Below are 21312 nucleotides of genomic sequence, written 5' to 3'. Positions count from 1 at the left end.
CTTAGAGACCATATAGTGCAGAGATTCCTAAGGTGTAGTTCTATGAACTTGCTTTTTAACATATTTCATTTTTCCATTCTCCCAGGTCTCCTTTATGATCCTCTGCATTTTATTCCATGCTTATAAAAACATTGTTTTGAAAAAGGATTCCTAAGTTTCCCCAAACTTCCCAGAATTCAAGGGATCTATAAACGCAAAGGAATCTAGGTCATGAAAATGGTTAGGGTTCAAGCCTTTCATTTTATACAGGGGGAACTGAGGCTCAGGGACAAATGATTTGCGTAACTCATACATGTAATAAGTGGCAGAACCAGGATTATGAATCCAGGTCTTCTGACTATAAATCTTCTTCAGGCTCACTGGGGAAGTCTTTCAAGTTGGGCAGGAGCTATGTTTACACTCCATTGTTAGGGCTTTCTGGAACTTAGGGTCACAATGCCGTGATGAAAGAGGAGAAGGTCTCAGCGGAAGAATAATAAAATATTGAGGACAATAAATGTCAGTCATGTCTGACACCTTCGGTGGCTTATATTTCTCAAAGTGCTTTTGAGCACTTATCTGATTTCATTAACTAATGACATTCACTTCCATCAGAAACTTTACTGGGTCTACACCCTCAAAAATCCAGCTCATAAATTCATCTCCTTGGGGTAGCCTTTGAAAAGCTGCCCAGGATGATAAAAAGAAACCCGGATTTCAAGTCAGTAACCTTGAGTTCAAGGTCTGGCTCTAAACTCTGCTAGTGGTAGGACTGATCAAATCCCTTTAAATTTCTTTGAACCTCCGTTTCTTGTTGTGTAAAATAGAGATAGTAATATCTACCTGTCCATTTTCCAGGAAGGATTTATGAGACAATGGATTAGAAACCCATTTGAAAACTACGATGCTTTGTACAAATGTGGAGTATTAGTAAACCCATTGGGACTTCTCCTTATTGTGACTTTCCTCTTGATTTAATCTAATGAATATCTTTTCATTTATCAAGCAAGGTAGGTACAGAGTACTACACTGGGTCAGAGAGAGGTTCCAAATTTAGATAAGAAAGTCCCGATCTCATGAAGTTCAGTGTCCAGAGAAGATGAGGGATAAAGGGAACAATTCCCAAGCATACGAATAACTGAAATACACATCATAGCTTTAGTATATGAGGCTAGGAATGAAGTCTAGACTTGAAGTTACATTAGTATAAGTTATGCCCACCTGAGGAAACATCCTCTACCAATGGGAGTCAGCATTTTTTCTATAATTCATACTCCCAGGGAACTGCTGGAGGAATGTGATTCTGAGTTAAGTGACTTGCTGGGGAAAGGGGGGGATTCACATTAGCAATATATGTCAGAGATAGGAATTGAACTCAGATATTATCAGCTCAGAGATCAGCTCTCTATTCATTTTTTTGTCATTTTTTTATTTAATAGTTTTTATTTACCAGATATATGCATGGGTAATTTTGTAACATTGACAATTGCCAAACCTTTTGTTCTAATTTTTCCCCTCCTTCCCCTACCCCAGATGGCAGGTTGACCAATACATGTTAAATATGTTAAAGTATAAATTAAATACAATATTTATATACATGTCTAAACAGTTGTTTTGCTGTACAAAAAGAATCGGACTTTGAAATAGTGTACAATTAGCCTGTGAAGGAAATCCAAAATGCAGGCGGATAAAAATAGTGGGATTGGGAATTCTATGTAATGGTTCATAGTCATCTCCCAGAACTCTTTCTCTGGGTGTAGCTGGTTTAGTTCATTTCTGCTCTATTAGAACTGATTTGGTTCATTTCATTGTTGAAAATGGCCACATCCATCAGAATTGATCCTCATATGTAATGTGCTGTCTTCTCCAGAAACTGCTGATCGCTCTCTGGTCTAGAGGAGAGACTTCTTCCTTCAGAGAGCCGCCTCAACTCTCGCCTAGAGCAGAGACTCTTCTTTCCTCCAGAGAGCCTTGTCTGGACTTCTCTGTCCCTTCTTTTCAGTTGCTCTTTTGGTCTAGAATTTCATCATTAGAATATAAGTTTTTTGGTTCATCTGGACCACTGTTCGTAAGGTTCATCTGGAGTAGTAATAGGCTTTCGTAATAAACCTAAAGCCTCTTTAGCTCACTTCCTACCACAAGGAACACCTACCCCTCTAATCCCTATGCTAATCATCATTGAAACTATTAGCCTTCTTATTCAACCTTTAGCCTTAGCCGTAGACTAACAGCTAATATTATGGCCGGTCACCTCCTAATTCACTTAATTGGCTCAGCTGCACTAGCCCTTATGTCTATTAGCCTAGCACTGTCATCTATTACATTCATCATCCTATTCCTCCTAACAATCCTAGAGTTCGCCGTAGCTTTAATTCAAGCCTACGTCTTTACCCTTTTAGTAAGCCTATATCTACACGACAACACTTAGTTGTCTTAATCTGGCATTGACCGTCACCAAGATGCTTCTTAATGACCCACCAAACTCATGCTTACCACATAGTAAACCCAAGCCCATGACCACTCACAGGAGCCCTCTCAGCCCTCCTTCTAACATCTGGACTAACTACCGTGTTTCCCCGATAATAAGACCTATCCTGAAAATAAGACACCCACATACTCTTTAATATTCCGCTAAAATAAGCCCTCCCCCGAAAATAAGCCCTATCGAACTTACTATGAAAACGGTCATCATGGTGATCCCCTGCGCTATATGCTGCGTAGCGGTACCTTCAGTAAGCAGCGCCGCCCTCCCCTCCCGGGTGAAACGCACGTCGCGCTCCGAGCTGCATCCAATCAGAGCTGCAGCAGTGAGCGCGTCATCCTCTTCTTCCCTGGTGATTTGCTTGCTGGCGCTACTGAGAGCAGCGCCGCGGAGTAGAGCTGAGACAGGACCATCTAAAAACTCGGTAAGTTCAGTAAGCGATGGAGAATAAAATAAGCACTCAGGGGGCATGATGGAGGCTAAAAGGGGCATGATGGAGGCTAAAATGGGCATGATGGAGGATAAAAGGGGCATGATGGAGGATAAAATGGGCATGATGGAGGATAAAAGGGGCATGATGGAGGATAAAATAAGCCCTCCCCTGAAAATAAGCCCTCTGGTGTTTTTTAGTCCCAAAAAAATAATAAGACAGTGTCTTATTATCGGGGAAACACAGTATATGATTTCATTTTCACTCAACCCTTCTTCTCCTGATTGGAATTACATCAATGCTTCTAACTATATTTCAATGATGACGAGACATCGTACGAGAAGGAACCTTTCAAGGTCATCACACCCCTGTTGTCCAAAAAGGTTTACGATATGGCATAATCCTCTTCATTATGTCAGAAGTATTCTTCTTTGTAGGCTTCTTCTGAGCCTTTTACCACTCTAGCCTATCTCCAGCCTTAGAATTAGGAGGCTGCTGGCCTCCAGTAGGAATTAACCCACTAAATCCCCTAGAAGTTCCTCTACTTAATACAGCTATTCTCTTGGCTTCTGGGGTCTCTATCACATGAGCCCACCACAGCCTAATAGAAGGAAACCGAAAACAAATAATCCAAGCCCTATCAATTACTATTGCCCTAGGTTTGTACTTTACTATTCTTCAGGCAATAGAATACTACGAAGCACCCTTCACTATTTCAGACGGCATCTATGGCTCCACATTCTTTGTAGCAACGGGATTCCATGGACTTCATGTGATCATTGGATCCCTATTCCTCACAGTATGTCTCCTTCGACAATTATTTTACCACTTTACATCCACCTACCACTTTGGCTTTGAAGCAGCCGCCTGATATTGACACTTCGTAGACGTAGTTTGACTATTCCTATACGTATCCATTTATTGATGAGGCTCATATTTTTCTAGTATAATTAGTACTACTGATTTCCAATCATTAAGTTCTGGGTAAAACCAGAGAAAAATAATTAATATAATCTTAACCCTAATGATTAACTCTGCCCTCGCTACAATCATTGTTCTTATTGCCTTCTGACTACCCCAACTTTACTTGTACTTAGAAAAGTCTAGCCCTTACGAGTGTGGTCCTTACGAAGGACAGAGCACTGGCCCTAAGTTCAAATCTATCCTCAGACATTTAATACTTACTAGCTGTGTGACACTGGGCAAATCACTTAACCCCAAATTTCTTGCAAAAAGCCCCAACAATAACAGAATCTAAGTTCTTTGAGGGCAGGTACTATCTTATTTATTTATGATTATATCACTAATTCTTAGTATAGTGCCTCACACATAGTGAGTACTTAATTGCATACTCCTCTCTTCCTTCCACTCTCTTTTCCTTTCTTCCTTCTTTTTCCTTCCTCCTTTCCTTCCTTTCTTCCTTCTTTTCTCATTTCTAGCATAGTAGATAGTCAAATGTAAACCAACTGATAGATCTACACTTAATTTTAATAACGATGAAACTGTTGCTGCCGGGTGGGAGTGGGAATGCATGGGCACACTGACATTAATTAGTCCTTTGACTTCATGTATTTCTCTCCCTGATCCAGATGTGCCCCAGCTGGATGCAAGTTCTTCAAAATCGATGCAACACCGGGAGTGGTTTTTGATATCAATTGCCGTCCTGCCAAGAAGTCACCTTCAGACACATGCAGATGGCTCCTGGAGTCTGGGGTGGAGATGACAGTGAGAATGAAAGCCCCGAGTTCCTCTCTTAATGATCAAAAGGTGAGTGTGATAGTGGAATCTTGAGTTTTGTGAACTTCAGATTACCATGTTCTTGGCCCCTCTACTCCCCTCTGATGGCAGATTATATGCAATTGGCTGAAATCACAAATTCCTTCCTATATTTTTCTGCAGATCAGGATTTCCTATATTGGATCCAAATCAAGCCCCGTCCAAGCCTTGCTCTACCTCACTGGTGTCAGTAAGTAACATTTCTGATTCCATTGGCGTGCTGAAAAGGTCTCTCACCTTTATACTCATCACCTGGTTTGAATTAATACAGTTAGAAAGATGTATATATGAGGAGTTGAGGGAGGTATTGAATATTAGAAAAAAAATGACCATTTTGTGGGGTCTAATTCTTGTTTCTTAGCTGACATTCTCTTGGAATATTTTTTGGGTTGTCAAGGCAACCCTATTTTCCAGACTGGATTGGATTTAGAGAAAAAGTGTTGTCTGGAGAATGACTCAGTTTGAACATCACATTTTAGGAAGGCTGTTGATACATGGAGAGTGCCCAGAGGAGAAGGTCCAAGATGAGGAAGGGCCTAGAATCTGTGTCATGGGAAGATCGATTTAAGAACCTGGGGTTGTTGAGTTTGGAGTGACATGAGTTGAGTAGGGAAGACCTAAGAGCCATCTTCAAATATCTGAAGGGCTCTCTAAGGCAAGAAGGATCAGATTGGGTTCTGGTTAGCCTGAGAGGATAGGAATAGAAATCAGTCAAAGTCATAAATGTCAGCCTTAGGTTGGACATCAGGGGAAAAAAAAATTAGAGCCATTCCAAATTGGAGATCCTCAAGTAGAGGTCAGATGACTACTTCTCCAGGATGGTGAGGTGGGAATGGGGCTATCTATTCAGGAATGGGACTAGATCAGGTGACATCTGAGCTCATAGGATGATGGATATAGAGTTGTCCTGTCCAACCCCCCAACATCACATAGCTAAGCAGCAAAATGGATATTTGGAAGTCAGGAAGTTCTGTGTTTGAATTCTACCTCACATACTAGCTCTATGATCCTGGGACATTTTACTTTGATTGCCACCTGCCTCAATTTCCTCATCTATAAAATGGGAATAATGATAATAATGCCCACTCCATAAGGCTATTATGAAGATCAAACAGTATAATGCTTTGTAAACCTTAAAGCACCATATAAATGCAAAAGATTCTTAAGTGAGGGAGATGAAATTTAAACCAGGGCTTCTCCACAGAAATCTAATGTTCTTTTCAATTCACATGGCCTCTTTATCCCTGAAATTCTCTGGTTCTTTGAGATCTTTCTAAGCTGGAAAGAACCTATCTCATGATGAATTATGTACCATTTGGTTTGCCTCAATTTGGAAAGCTCATTTACTAGGTAGCAATCATTTTTTCAGACACAATAATTGTGCCATCCACCAAAATATAGAAAAATTGTTGTTTTTCTTAGTGCAGAGAGACCTGAACCCATAAAATCACAAATTATTAACATATAGCGATAGATTACCAGTGACAATATAATTATGTGGTGTGGTGTAGTGGGAAGAATGATGAATTTGGGGTCAGAGGACCTGCCAAATCCCAGTTCTGTCATTTGCTAAAAATCCAGAACTTCTTTCCTTTCTTTCCTTTATGAGTTCAGCGTCTGCCTGACTTCCTTTTCTCCTCATCCCCTGCCCTTGGACCTCAATATATATATTAATGTTCTCACAAATCCCCTAACTTCCCAATTCCTCAAGCTATTCACAATTCCCTCCTGCTCAGTCTCTCTCTGTCTCTGTCTCTCTCAATCTTTCACATCCCCCCACACAAATACACATACACCCCTCACACACCCCCACACCATTGATCTTGCCTAGTTCTATACTTATAGTTTCCCACCTCTATAAAAGGGGGAGGCAGACTTCACTGAAGTCATAGTAGATGACTAAATTGAACAGAATTCTAAAATGTTTTCTTTTATCTGGCTGTAGATACTATGTACATCAATCTCTGGATTCTACTTACTTTACTCTGTATTATCTTTCAAGTCTTCCTAAGTTTCTCTGAATTCTTCATATTCATCATTTCTTACAATACAATATTCAATTACACTTATATTGCAGGATTATGTCACAGAACAAGAACAATCATAATGAAATTCATCATGATAGACAAAAGGGGGCTAGGTGGCACAGTGGATAAAGCACCTATTCTGAAGTCAGGAGGACCTGAGATCAAATGTGATCTCAAGCACTTAATAATTCCTGGCTGTGTGACCCTGGCCAAGTCACTTAACCCCAATTGCCAAAAGAAGATAGAGAAAAGGTCAAGAATTTTTTTAAAGTGGGAAGGAACCAATACCAGATTATAAACTATTCCACAAAGCAGTAATCATCAAAAATAATTTAGTATTAATTTAAAAATAAGGAACAGTTTCGGGATACAACATAGCATTGTTTGCTGCAAACCAACCCAGTAACCTAGTGTTCCATAAAACCAAAGATGCCATCTATTGGAGCAAGGACTCTATTTAATAAATAATACTGCTAAAAATGGAAAACAAGTCTGGCTGCAATTTGGTTTACATCAAGATCTTGTGCCACATACCAAAATTCCCTCCAAAAAGAGAGCTAACTAATGTTTTTTTTTTTTTAAATTACGTTATCAACATGACTAACATGAAAATGTTTTACATGATTTCATATGTATAATTGATACCATATTGCTTGCCTTCTCAATGCATGGGGAAGAAATAAGAAGGAGGTAGAGAATTTGGAACTCAAAATTTTTGGAAAGAAATGTTAAAAATATATAAATTTAAATATTTTAAAGTTATATTATAAATATAGTTGAAGAAAAAAGAGACTGCCTTTCAGATCTATGGATAAGGAAAGATTTAATTATCAAACAAAGGATATCACAGTATATCACAATAAATAAATGTTTTATTATGCATATTTTTTTAAAATTTTGCACAAGCAAAACCAATGCAGCTAAAATTAGAAAGAAAACAGTTAACTGGGGGGACATCTTTGCAGCATATTTCTCTGATAAAAGTGTCATGAATAAGATAAATAAAGCAGTTTTATGTACAATTATCTTTTATTGCACTGTTACGTGAATGCTTGTTTTGTTCTGTGAATTGAAAATAAAATAATCTGTAAAAGAATTCATTCAAATTTATAAGAAAAGGAGCCATTTCCCAATTTGCAAATGGTCAAAAGGTAAGACCAGCAAATTTTAAAGAGAAATACAAGCTATCAATAGCCATGTGAAAAAAAAAAGTTTCAATTTATCAATAATTGGAGAAATACAAATTAAAGAAACTCTAAGGTTCCATGTAATGCCTAACAGATTGCAAAGAAGATGAAAAAGTGAAATGACAAATCTTTGAGGGGCTCTGAAAAAATAGGCATATTAATGCATAGGACCTGGAAAATAGTCTGGTCATTCTGAAAAATAATTTAGAAGCATGATCCTAAAATCAACCATTTGCATTTTGATTCAGCCATAACACTTCTAGGCCTATATCTCAAGGAAAGAAAAAAAAGAAGAAAGGGACCCTTATACACAAAATATTTATACTGTTCTTTCCATAGTGGTGAAGAACTGAAAATTAAGAACAGCCACTTTCTTTTTAGTGTTTTTCTATTGCAAAAGATACTGCTATAAACATTTTCATCTATATGTTTATCTTCCCATGTCTACAACCTTGTTGTGACTTATGTCTACTAATGAGCTTACTTTATCAAAGAATATGTAAGTTTTAATGACTTTTCTAGCATAATTTCAAAATGATTTCCAGGACAATTAAACTTATTCATAGCTCTGTTAATAATGCATTAGTGTACATGTTTTTCCACAACTCTTCATCATTTATCTTTTTTTGCCAGTTTGACAGATTTGAGATGAAAGCTCAGAATTTTAAATGTATATATACTTTATTATTAGTGATTCTTTGTTGTTGTTGATAGCTTCTGCTGATACTTTGGGAAACTGTTTATATATTTTGACCAATTATTTGATGGAGAATGACATTTGAATTTCTCAGATATTTATATCCACTCCTTATTTATCCTGGATTTCAGAGCTTTAAAAGAGATGTTTGTTATAAAGACTGTTTCTCATTTAATTGACTTTTTTCTGGCTGCATTGATTTGTTTTTTTTGTACAAAAGCTTGTCAGTGGAATTGGGAAATATCTTTTTTATGATCACTTTTCTCCCTCTGCTATTTGCTACCTATGTGACCTTGGAAAATCACTCACTTCCCTAGGCTTTAATTCTTCATCTGTTAAATGAGTAGATTGGAATAGTTCATCTGTGAGGTGGCTTTTAGCTCTTAATCCTTTATTCTATAGTCTTCCTAACCATAATTGTATAAGATATATCCTTCCATTTTCTTCTCATTTAAAAATTATATTATTTCTTATGTTTATGACATATATATATGTATATATATATATATATATATATATGCATAAGATATTGGTCTAAACCTAACCTCTTACAGCTGCATTCTAATTTTCCAACAGTTCTTGTGAAACAGAAAATCCTTAACCTAGTTCTGATGTCTTCAAAGTTTATGAACCCCATTATATTTGATTGATTAGTTTTCAGCTTGTCTGTGCTATGGTTACTGCTTTTACTAGCAACTTCTTAAAACAGGATTAAAATAAAAATTAAATTTTAAATAAACATTTAAATGCATATATTTTATTTTAAAATTACCTACAACATTTCCAACATTCTTCTCCATCCCCCCTTCTAAAAAGTCATCCCTTATAATACTTAGAATTTTTTTAAACCAAGGAAGAGGAAAAAAAATCAACCAAACCAATCAACATGTCCAAAAAAATCTGATATTATAGGCAATGTTCCCTAACCATGGACCTCCATCTCTGAAAAAAGGGTGTTTTTCCCCCAAATCTTTTCTTTGGGACTAAACTTGTTCTTTATAATTTCTAAATATTCAGTCTTAATCATTTTAGAGTGGTTGATATTTCCACTTACATTGTTCCAATTGTATTGTTTTCCTGCCTCTGCATACTTCTCTCTGTATTAATTCATATAAATCTTCCCATGTTTCTCTGTGTTTCTCATGATTGTCCTTTCTTACAGCACCGTGATATTCTATTATATTGATATACCCTAATTTGCTTAGGTATTCTTCATTCAATGGGCACCTATTTTGTTTCTAGTTCTATGCTGCCACAGACAGGACATATGGGCACTTTCTTTTTGTTAGTGATCACCTTGGACAATATACCTAGCCATAGGGATCTCTAGATCAAAATGTGAGGACACTATAGTCCTAAATCTCTTCTGTTGGCTTCTGTTTCAGAAATCTCCCTGGATGTTGACACTGGTCGAAAAGGCAGAGTAAAACCTTCCAATGGCAAGATTGATAAGGTAAACATGAGGGGTTTTTCCTCATCTGAAGAGGGGAAGAGGATAAGGTTGATTTACTGTTCTCAGTCTGTTCTAGATTCCCAAGGTGATGGATGTCACCTAGTGGTGGGAAGGTGTAGGGAGCATTAGCTCAGACTTATGGTGGTCTTAGGCAAGGCATGCTTGCCATAGACCACCAACTCTCTAGAGTAAGTCCCATGTATTGTCTCATTTTGAAAGCCTTAGATTGATCTTCAAGGTGAGATCGGAAAGAAGCTTAGAAAAAAAGGAAAGAAAGTTTGATTAGAGACAAGGCTCCATCACTTGTCTGTCAAAAAAAAATTCTTCAATCCTATACATATCCCAGATTGCACTACTCAAACCAGAATGGAAAGCGCTCTAGGCAGAGAATCAAATGTATTTCCAGTTGCCATTTGGATGACTTAACTCACATGCCCCTTAGTCTCTCTGAGTGAATTTCTCATAGGGCAAAATGGGGGTTCAACAACATTTATTAAACGAGCACTATGTAACAAGAATGAGAAGTAGCAAGACATAGTAAATAAAGGCCTGCCTTTGGAGTCAAGAAGACATGGCACACACTGACTCTGAGGCAAACTGGCTGTGGGACCCTAGCCAAGTCACTTCCTTATCAGGGTCCCAAGGGATGTTATGAACTTAAATGGGAGAAAAGGGGCTGATCTGCATTGGTGGAGGAAACCGTCTTATGAGAGATCTCTTTATACCAATAAAATCACCAACCTGGACCAATCCTGCCCCGACACCCCGATTTCATGAGGTAGAATATATTATGTAAGGAGAATATCTGTTGCAGATGTAGAATACATATTATAAGTAGAATATATGATATGTCTAGAATATATTACATGTGCAAAATATATGTATAGAATTTATTCTATGTGTAGATTATTATACTGAACATATTATATATGATATAATATGATGTATATACTATATATATTCTACATTGTTCATGATGTATATGTGTTTGTGTATTATACACACACACACACACACACACACACATATATATTTGTAACAAATATCTATTTCCATACACTACAAATCAACCAACAAGAATTAAATATTTATTATGTATCCAGTTCTGGGGATATGAAAGAAATCAAAGAAAAAATGCTTCCTGCCTTGCTCTCTAATAGAAAATCTGATACTTGGTGCAAACTCATTTGGTCCAAATGAGCAGGAAGGCAGGGAATACAAAGGCTAAATGAAACACTGTCCCCGCTCTCAGGAAGCTGATTATAAAACTGCTACTGTCTCCCTTGGGAAGGTTGTGGTCAGGAGCAGAGGAGCTAGTGGGGGGAACATGCTAACTAAGCAAATGTGAATGATGAGAAAGCTCTCAACATTGGAGTCCATATAGGGTGGGGAGGACTCGTGCATTTCCGTGGTTACGTCCAAGGAGCAAGGACCAGTTCCATAGTTCCTATAGCTGAAAGGTTTTGATTGGCCAGTGATGGACTCTATGTCTGATGTCTTGACCAGTGTCCCTCAGGGCACTGTATGGAGATAAGCGAGCCACCAGGCAGTGGATTGCTTTTTGGGACCCAGGGACTTGTGAAACTATTTTCTGAGGTATAGAGAGTCTGGGATAAATGTGAACAAAGGAAGAATTCCCACAAACCAACAGAGAAGAATACAGCCTTTATGAACAAAGTCAGTATAAGGGAAACATTTTTATTTTGGGACATCAGAGTATATTGTGCAGGGATTGTCCATAGGCTCACTAGGATATTCTGAGGAAATAAAAAACACATTAAGGAAGTAATAAACAGCACACTTGTGTGGTTCATGGGCTATGGGGTCCAGCCTTCTAATGACCATTTGAACTGGCAGGCTGGGTTCCCAAATCCCGGGGTTCTGGTGATAATCTTAGAGGATGGAGGGAAGGATGAATGTTCTCTACTAAAGTAATTCATCAACCCCTATCCAGTGTACTCCCCTGAATATAAATTTCTAGTTAACATTAAGTGATCAGTCGATCCTTTCTTAGTATCATTTGCCAATTACCATTAATCAGCTGTTCCAAAGGAATGTTTACAGAGAGCATATAGCAAGAGCTACAAACAAACATCTCCAAAATAGGAATCCTGCTCTCCTCTACCACCTTGCTCATTGGGGACAGCAGGCTTGATCTTAAACCCTTTGTGCACCAAACTTACTTGGCTTCTGGATTAACGATTCCCTTCCTTGCAGGACATGGAGTCTTAATTTTGGAATCTGTTGCTTCTTGGGCTGGACCCAGCAGGGCTAGCTCCTCCCTGGCTTAGCTGATTCAGCCACTGGCAGGCTCTGCAGTCTGCTGGTCCTTTCTGTGCTTTCAAAACTCCCAAGAGCCATCCTTCTCTGATACATATTCACCCAAGATTAGGAAAGGCTTAGACCCAAAGAGAATGCATGATCACATGGCATCTCTGGTGGAGAGAGACAGCCATCAAAGCCATGTCTATTTCCATGTCTTCTTCTCCCTTTCCCCAGAAACTCATAGTATTTCTTCTTTTTCCACAAGGGGAAGATAGGAAGATTTCATCTATTTGGGCTTTTTGCATGACATTTACTTCTGGTTCATCAACTAATTAAAAGCTATTTGTCCTCATGCAGTAAACTGAAAGAGAACCATTAAAGAATAGCCAAGAGTCCTCTCAAGAGAGTCTCCTCCATGATACTTCCCAACATGTGAAACAACAGCAGTCAGAACACTCTGTGAATGTTCAAAAGATTGGGCGTTCACTGGACAATTCCCAATTATATGAAGAAAGGAGGCCCCCAAAAAACATGGCTCACACACCAGGAAGAAGAGTGAGTTAGATGTGTAGTATAAAAACACTAAATTTTTAGACAGTTGAAACCTTAGCTCTTCTTTCTGGTTGTGTGATCTTGGATAAATTGCCTCATTGGTAAAAATAAAAAATGGTAAAATTCACAAACACCGTAGATAACTGAAGCAATGGATTGATTATTGATTATGATGATGACCATAGCAACCATGTGACAATAACAAAACAACACCACAAGCATCCTTTGGGAGAGAAGCAAAGAATCTTGGAGTTGGGAAGAACTATCAAGGCCATCTATCTAGTTTAAGCTGGCTCCAGCACAGTTCTGTGTGATATCTCACCTGAAATAGTTGCTTGGGAACTTTCCTCTCTTAATCCTAGATGTGTCCTCTGGGACTCTCTTCTACCTGTGAATCCTGAAAAGACTTGAACCCAGCCCCTATGCATCTGTAAGTCTTCTCTTCTTCATACTAAACTTCTTTGTTTCCTAGAATTGATTCTCATTGGGCATGAACTCAAAGTCCTTTGTCCTCCTAGTCTCTCTTCTTCATACACTGTTCATTTTATCAATAGTCTCAAAATATGATGGCCCAAATAAGCTCAGTTCTCCAGCTTTGGTCTGAGCAAAACAGAGAACAGAGAGGTTCTCCCCTTCCTATTTATTCCTGGAAGCTGTATTTCCCTAATGCCTCCCCCCAATTTATCAATCTGTCTGTTTCTTTCTCTTCTCTCCTCCTCTTCTTCTTCCTTCCTCCCTCTCTTCCTCTCTTGTTCTTTTTTCCCTTTTCTTTCATTTTTCTTTCCTTCCTTCATTGTTCTTTCTTTTCTTTCTTTCTTTCTTTCTTTCCTTTTATCCCTTCTTTCCTTCCTTTCCTTTCTCTTTCCCTCCCTTCCTTATTTCCTTCCTTCATTTTTTTCTTCCTTCCTTTCCTTCCTTCTTTTTCTTTGTTTCTTTCTTCCTTCCTTTCTTTCTGTTGGAAAATTCAGAGATGTTTCCTTTGTTCTGAGTTACCTTTCTACAGCAAACAATCTTTTCTGGACTAAATAACTATAATTTTAGTGGTTCATCAATAATGGTCTTGAGTTGCATCATATTGGAAGTTCAACATATAGCTTGTTAAAGACTTGGGCAACTGGAAATGGCAGCCAGTCTTTATTAGTTTAGAACTATTCCAGGCTGACTGGTAGGGCTGGTGACCTTTTTAGAAGGTCTCCTGAATATTAAAGGGTTGTACATTTCAGAAACACCACTCTATGGCTCCTGGTCCTAAGATAGCTCTGTGTTTCCCTTTGGTATCTGCAGAGAAATTGGACATGGGGCCCCTGTGGACAAGGTGCCATCCTGCTTGTGAACTGTGACAAGGATAACCCCGAATCTTCCACAGTGGATGCTGAGCAGGAAAACGTGACTAATTCCAAAGGTAAAAAGACTGGCTCGAGGCCCATTCTTGGGCCAAACCTGAGGGTGAAAATCATTTGAAAAGGAGACTGTGCATCAGTGATATGCTCTAGTCACTGAACGTCCATTGAATCGAAGAATGTCAGAATTGGGAAGACCCTTAGAACCCAGGAGGTCAGAGCTGGGAGGGCCCTGTAAAACCCAGGGTGTCAGAACTGGGAGGGCCTTAGAACCCAGGATGTCAGAGTTGGGAGGGCCCTTAGAACCCAGGATGTCAGAGCTGGGAAGGCCCTTAGAACACAAGATGTCAGAGCTGGGAGGGCCCTTAGAACCTAGGGTGTCAGAACTGGGAGGGCCTTAGAACCCAGGATGTCAGAATTGAGAGGACCCTTAGAACTCAGAATGTCAGAGGTTGGAAGGCATGTCAGAGGTTGGTTATTAGAACACAGAATATCTGGACCTTATCAACATCTGAGAGGTCAGGAGTGTAAGTATCATAATTCCCATTTCAAAAATGAGAAGACTAATGATCAGAGAGATGAAATGCCTCTCTCAAAGTCAGTGTTCGCAGAGAGAAAACAGATTGAGAACTCAGATCCTCTGGCTCCTGGTCCAGTACTTTTGATGCTATACTTACATTGAAATTACTCACACCAGAGACCCAGAATCAACATCCCTTTTCCTAGGAGCACAGGGTCTGGAGTTAGGAAGATCTGAGTTTGAGTCCATCCTCAAACGCTATTAGCAATGTGACCCTGGCCACATTATTCTACTGTCTCAGTTTCATCTGTAACTGTAAAATGGGGATGATAATAATAGCATCTAACTTGCAGGGTTAAGAGGATCAAATGAGATAATATAAAAAATATATTTAACATATGTTAGCTAAGTACTTAGAGTGGTGTCTGGCACATAGTAGGCACTTAAGAAATCTTTGGGATGGGGGTTTCTCCTTCCTTCCTTGCAGACCTGAATGACATGTCCCTCATGATTCTGAGCACACAAGCCCCAAAGAATTTCTTTAACCAACATAAGCTGATTCTACACGTTTCCAAATTTGAGATGGATAAAGTGAGAGTCTTTCAAGCTGAACGTGAGTACCATCCATGACTACTGGTCATCATTTTGAGTGTCTCTGTTGGTTAACATTCAAGTCTTTGGAATTAGCTCTGCCCAATCTCCTTGGAATCATTTCTAGGTTGGAATGTCACCCAAGTGACTGAGGAGGAAGCCTTAGTAGGAGCCAGCTGATGAGCACAGAGCCACCAAAGGTCTACTGATAGCTAAAAGATAACATTCTTTGGAAATCAAACAGATGGATGAGGCAGCTAGGTTGTTCAATGGATAAAGCAAGGATAAAGTCAGGGAGACCTGAGTTTGAAACCTGCTTCAGCCATTTACTAACTGTGTGGCTCTGGGAAGATCATTTATTATCTCTGTGTCTCAGTTTCCTTTTCTGTAAAAATTAGGAAAATATTAGCCCCATCTTAGAGAGTTGTCATGAAAATCAAATGTCATGAAAATCAAGAAAAATGGATAGATAGATAGATAGATAGATAGATAGATAGATAGATAGATGAATTGAGGCATAGAAGGATGGATGGATGATAGATGAATTGAAGGACAGAAGGCTAGATAGATGTCTAAGTAGATAGATGAAAAATGAATTGAGGGATAAAAGGATAGGTATACTGATAGATTGAGTAGATGATTGATAGATAGAGTATAGATGAATAGATAAATGGATGACTCAAAAATGAATTGAGAGATAGATGGATAGATAGAGAGATGGATAGACCTATGGATGGATCATGAATTAATTGAGGGATAGAAGGCTAGATGTATAGATAGATTACTAGGTAGATAGATAGAGCATTTTGTTTAATCTTTAATATTGTTATCACCAAATCAGGACCCCCAAACTTTTGACATTAGACTTGCCATTAAGAAATTTGTACATCTGCACATAATTTAAGTGGCTCTTGCCTTGTAAATAAATCCCGCCATGGTGATAGTTAATCCACTTTCTTTCTGTTTCTTGGGGAGGAATGAATGTATGTAGGAAGGAAAAATTACTGAAAATTAGAAGTAGGAAAGGGATCAGCATGCAGATTAAACTTAAAAGTGTGCCATGAATACATTGTTTCCCCCGAGATTCAGTTGTTAAATATTTGCCAGAACATTCCTGAATAAAAGTCAATTTAAGACCTCTCCCAGCCCAGAAACCTACACTATCTCTGTCCTTATAAGCTACTACCTGCAGATAAACTCGGAATAGAAGAGGAGCTAGTTGACACATTAAGAATATTGACGTCATGTATACATATATTGTATTTAACTTATACTTTAATATATTTAACATGTATTGATCAACTGCCATCTGGGGGAAAGAGGGGAAAAGTGGGAACAAAACATTTTGCAATTGTTGATGTTGAAAAATTACATATGCAAAAAATTTTTGTAAATAAATATTTTTTTAAAAAGAAAGTAAAAAGTACAAACATGTAAAAAAAAGAATATTGATGTCAGCCACTGACTACCTGCCCTCACAGCTCAGATTCTCTGCCTTCTTGTTGTAAGAGGGCATGGAACATAGGCCTTTTATCCATCCCTTTCTCTCTCCTAGGGAAGAAATACCATCTAAATACAAGATGATACTGGGGCCAAATCAGCCATCTCACACCCTAACAGTGCTCAATAGCCACCAAGAGAGCATCTTTTACGTAGAAGGACTTGCCTTCCCTGATGCAGACTTCTCAGGGCTCATTTCCTTCACTGTCTCTTTGATGGACGTTTCTAATCTGGTATGATTTAGAAAGGGGCTCTGGGGTGGATGCCAGATCAATAAGCTGGGAATACTCTGGCGCAGTGGGATACAGCTGGGGAGAAACACAACTTTGACACCTAACAAGACTACTTGGCTTTATTGTCTCTTTATGCTTTCTACTTTTGCTAGAATAATTTTTCTTGTGAACCAATCTGTTGAAAATACTTCTCTGCAGGGCAGTTAGGTGGTGCAGTGGATAAAGCACCAGTCCTGAATACAGGAGGACCTGAGTTCAAATCTGCCTCAGACACTTAACACTTCCTAGCTGTGTTTCCCTGGGCAAGTCACTTAACCCCAGCCTCAGGGGGAAAAAAAAAGATAATACTTCTCTGCTAAACAAAACAAAACAAAGAACCTTCAATAGATCCCTATTGCCAACTGAATAGATTCAGATTCCTTTGTCTTGCATGGAGATTTGATGCTACTTGATCTTTGCATTCTTATTTATATATACTTATTTACATATACTAACATATATAGTTCTTGTTGTTTAGTTGTTTCAGCTGTGTCAGACTCATGACCCATTTGGGGTTTTCTTTTTCTTTTTCTTTTTTTTTTTTTCTGAGGTGATTGGAGTTAACTTGCCCAGGGTCACACAGCTAGGACGTGTTAAGTATCTGAGGCAGATTTGAACTCAGGTCCTCCTGACTTTAGGGCCAGTGCTCTAGCTACTGTACCACCTAGCTGCCCTTCATTTTGGGTTTTCTTGGCAAAGATTCTGGAGTGGTTTTCCATTTCCTTCTCCAGTTTATTTTTATAATTGAGGAAACTGAGGCAAACTGACTAGCTGAGTGTGAGGCTATATTTGACCTCAGGTCTACCTGACTCTGAGCCTGGTGCTCTATCCACTGTGCCACCTAGCTGCCTCACTCATATTCTACACATTTATATATTCTACACATCTGGCCCCTCAGCATATCCTATACTCTTTTACCTCCATTTTTCTTTACTCAAGCTGATCCTGCAACAAAATATAACTACTGACCTTCACCTGTTGAATTTCTCTCCATCATTTAAAGCCCAACTCCACTGCTGCTTTCCCCAAGAAACCCTCTCTGATCACCCTGTCTGTAACAACCTCCCTTGCAATTTATTTCACCCATTCATTCTTTAGGATTATTTAGTTTCCTATTAATTTTTGATCTATTTTTCTCTAGCTCTTTATTACATGTAATTTTAATTCCATCATGATCCAGAAAAGATTCATTTACTATGTCTGCCTTTCTGCATTGGATTTTGATACATGGTCAGTTTTTGTGTAGCTGGAACTGGTTTTCCATATCTCTAACTCACTTTTTAGGCAATGAAAATTTACATGATTTATGAATATCTGTGTTTATGTCTCATCTCTCTAAGATGTGAGCAGGGATCAAGACACGTCTCCGCTTTGGGCCTCCCTTAGTGCTCTGTATGAGTAAAAATTAAATGAGAGCATGTTGAATGAATGAATGAATGAAACTGGGGATTACAGATGTGATTGGCTTTCCTGGCTCCTTCATCAGATGGAGGAAGGCTCTGAGTGAGCCTCAGCTAAGCTGGCGAGTGCTGGAAGAGTACTTACTGTATGATTTTTTTTATTCCTCTCCCAGCCTGTTCCCGAGGCTCCACTTTTCGAGGACACCGTGGTGTTCCGGGTGGCTCCCTGGATCATGACACCAAACACTCAGGATCCCCAGGAGGTCTATGTCTGCAGGTGAGAGAGATGATTCCCCACCCAGGGGTCAGAGGAGGAAGCCTGCCCCAGCCTGGGAGAGGGGCGGTGATCGCTGTCCCCACTGCTCCGAGCTTCTCCCGCTATCTCTGCCCTTCACCTAGGGTCCCACAGAAGAGACTTATAATTATAGCTTGCCCTTTCAATAACTGGTGACCCAAAGAGAGACAGATCAATGCCCACAGCTCTAGTCTTGTGCCATGGAGGAGGAGAAAGGAAAGGAAGAAGAGAGGGAGAGAGAAAAGGAGACGGGATGGAGAATGATGAAGATACAAGTTTAAACCTTACTAGGGACTTTTGAACATAGACTATTAGAATAGAGAAAATTAGGGCTGGGAGAGACTCTAGAACAGAGAATGTAAGAGGTAAGAGGGACCTAGGACACAGAACGTAGGGGATGAGCAGAACCCTGGAACATAGAATATAAGAGATGAAAGGGACTCTAGAACACAGAATGTAAGGACTTAGAGGAATCCTAGAACATAGAATATAGGAGATGAAAGGGACCCTAGAGCATAGAATGTAGGAATTGGGAAGAATCTTAGAGCAGAGAATATCAAAACTGGGAAGGGCTAGACCAGACTGTCAGAAGTGGAAGAGAAGCCAGAACATAGAATGTTAGAGTAGGGACTTTAGAACCTAGAATGTCAGAGCTGGAAGGGACCATAGAAACATGGATTTAGAGCTATGAGGAACATTAAAGGTCATCCAATCAAACCACCTCATTTTATAGAAGATGAGGGTCAGAATAGAAAATCATTTGACAGACCTGGAGTTCGAACTTAGGTCCTTTGATTCCAAATCTGGCTCTTGTGGTCATAATTTGAAATAATTGAAATCACAATAATTTAAATTGCAAAAATTTAAATAATTTAAGATTTGAAAAATAATTTACACATATCATCTCACCTGATCCTCACAATGACACTGAGATAGATGCTATTATTATCTACATTTTGCACAATAGGAAACCGAGTCACAATAAGGGTTTATTCAGTCACATCACTAGTAAGAGTTTCTTGTAGGATTTGACCCCAAATCCAACTTCTGACCCCTGAACCACTTAGAAACTTAACTGGAAAGAACAAAAAACTCAAGTCAGATAAAATAAGTTTTAGATCTAGATCTGCCATTTTACTCTGAGTTGTTCCTTTTCCTTTTCCCAACCTGTTTCCTTATCTATAACATAAGGGTATCAGACTAAATGGACTCTAAGGTCCTTCTCAACCGTAATATTTTGTATTCTAAAGATTTTTCATTCCTGCTATTTCAGACTCTGATATCTTAGATCCCCTCCAGCTTTGAGTTTATATTCTAAGATCATTTCTGGTTCTGATATTCTATGTACCAAAGCCTCTTTTAGTCCTGACATTCTGTAATTTCAGGTGAATTGTTCCTAAGAGCCCTATCAGCTCTGACCTTCTACATTCTAAGACCATTTCTTGCTCTGACCTTCTGTGGTCTGTCTTTTTTTTTTTTTTTTTCCCCTGAGGCTGGGGTTAAGTGACTTGCCCAGGGTCACACAGCTAGGACGTGTTAAGTGTCTGAGACCAGATTTGAACTCAGGTCCTCCTGACTTTCAGGGCTGGTGCTCGATCCACTGCGCCACCTAGCTGCCCCAGACCTTCTGTGTTCTAAGAACATTTTTTGCTCTGACCTTCCGTGTTCTAAGGTTCTGGAAATCTATATTCTCAAATACCCCTGGTTCTGATGTTCTATATTTTAAAATCCCTTTGTTCTATGATCCCGCCCAGCTCTGACAGCAGATCTTCTGAGGTCCCCCCCCAAGTTTTCTAGGTTCCAAGGTTCCATATGCCCAGGTTGGACCAGACCTCTGCCCCCTTCCCCCTCCTCCTGAAGCCAGACCAGGACTGACTGATTTGAGCTACTCTAAAGCACATCTCAAGTTGGGAGTCTAGAGGAAGCATAGGGAAGCCAGTTGTCTCCTTTCCCTACTTTGCCAAGGAGTGAATTTGCTTTAAAGATGGCATTTCTCACTCAGAGGCCCTTGGATGTGCCCGGTTCCCCAAATCCCTTCGGACAGCAGTTCTTTCTTTGTCTTTCCAGAATTTATGGTAACAAGAACTTTGTGGAATCTGTGACAGCTCTGGCCAAGAAGGCCAAATGCAAGCTGACCATCTGTCCTAAAGAAGAAAACCGGGATGACAGATGGATACAGGTGACATTAGCTGTTCTATCGTCAGTCCAGACTCTATCTGTACCTATGGCCTGATTTCGCTTAGGAATAAGGTCAAATGGGGATCAGTAAGAAAGTGGGGGTGCTTAGTGTGACTCCCACATCCAAGGAAATCTGAGGATAGATGTCCTCTCTGCGGGAAGGGGACTGGGGGAAGAGGGTTGGAGGATATACAATGTTATTGTTTCTACCAGAATTTATATCTTGAATTTATATCAATTACCCTTTTGCTCCTAATAGGATGAAATGGAGCTTGGTTACACCCAGGCTCCTCACAAAGTATTTCCTGTGGTCTTTGACTCACCCCGAAACAGAGAACTGCAAAATTTCCCTATCAAAAGGGTTCTGG

General features: G+C 39.2%; 1 protein-coding gene across 1 annotated transcript in view; it reads left to right on the top strand.

Moving 5' to 3' along the window:
- Positions 1-21312, top strand: part of LOC141564079 (protein-arginine deiminase type-4-like) — a 47391-nt gene that overhangs the window by 11843 nt on the left and 14236 nt on the right. The window contains exons 2-10 of the mRNA XM_074306100.1: positions 4481-4658; positions 4791-4857; positions 9964-10031; positions 14133-14250; positions 15196-15325; positions 16855-17032; positions 18645-18748; positions 20834-20945; positions 21204-21311. Of these exons, the coding sequence (XP_074162201.1) occupies positions 4481-4658; positions 4791-4857; positions 9964-10031; positions 14133-14250; positions 15196-15325; positions 16855-17032; positions 18645-18748; positions 20834-20945; positions 21204-21311 (1063 nt within the window). The remainder of the gene's footprint in view (positions 1-4480; positions 4659-4790; positions 4858-9963; positions 10032-14132; positions 14251-15195; positions 15326-16854; positions 17033-18644; positions 18749-20833; positions 20946-21203; position 21312) is intronic.

This window comes from Sminthopsis crassicaudata, chromosome 3, assembly GCF_048593235.1.
Source record: "Sminthopsis crassicaudata isolate SCR6 chromosome 3, ASM4859323v1, whole genome shotgun sequence".
Classification (NCBI taxonomy): Eukaryota; Metazoa; Chordata; class Mammalia; order Dasyuromorphia; family Dasyuridae; genus Sminthopsis; species Sminthopsis crassicaudata.
The sequence above is the reverse complement of the archived record's forward strand: the minus strand, read 5'-3'. Positions and strand labels throughout refer to the sequence as shown.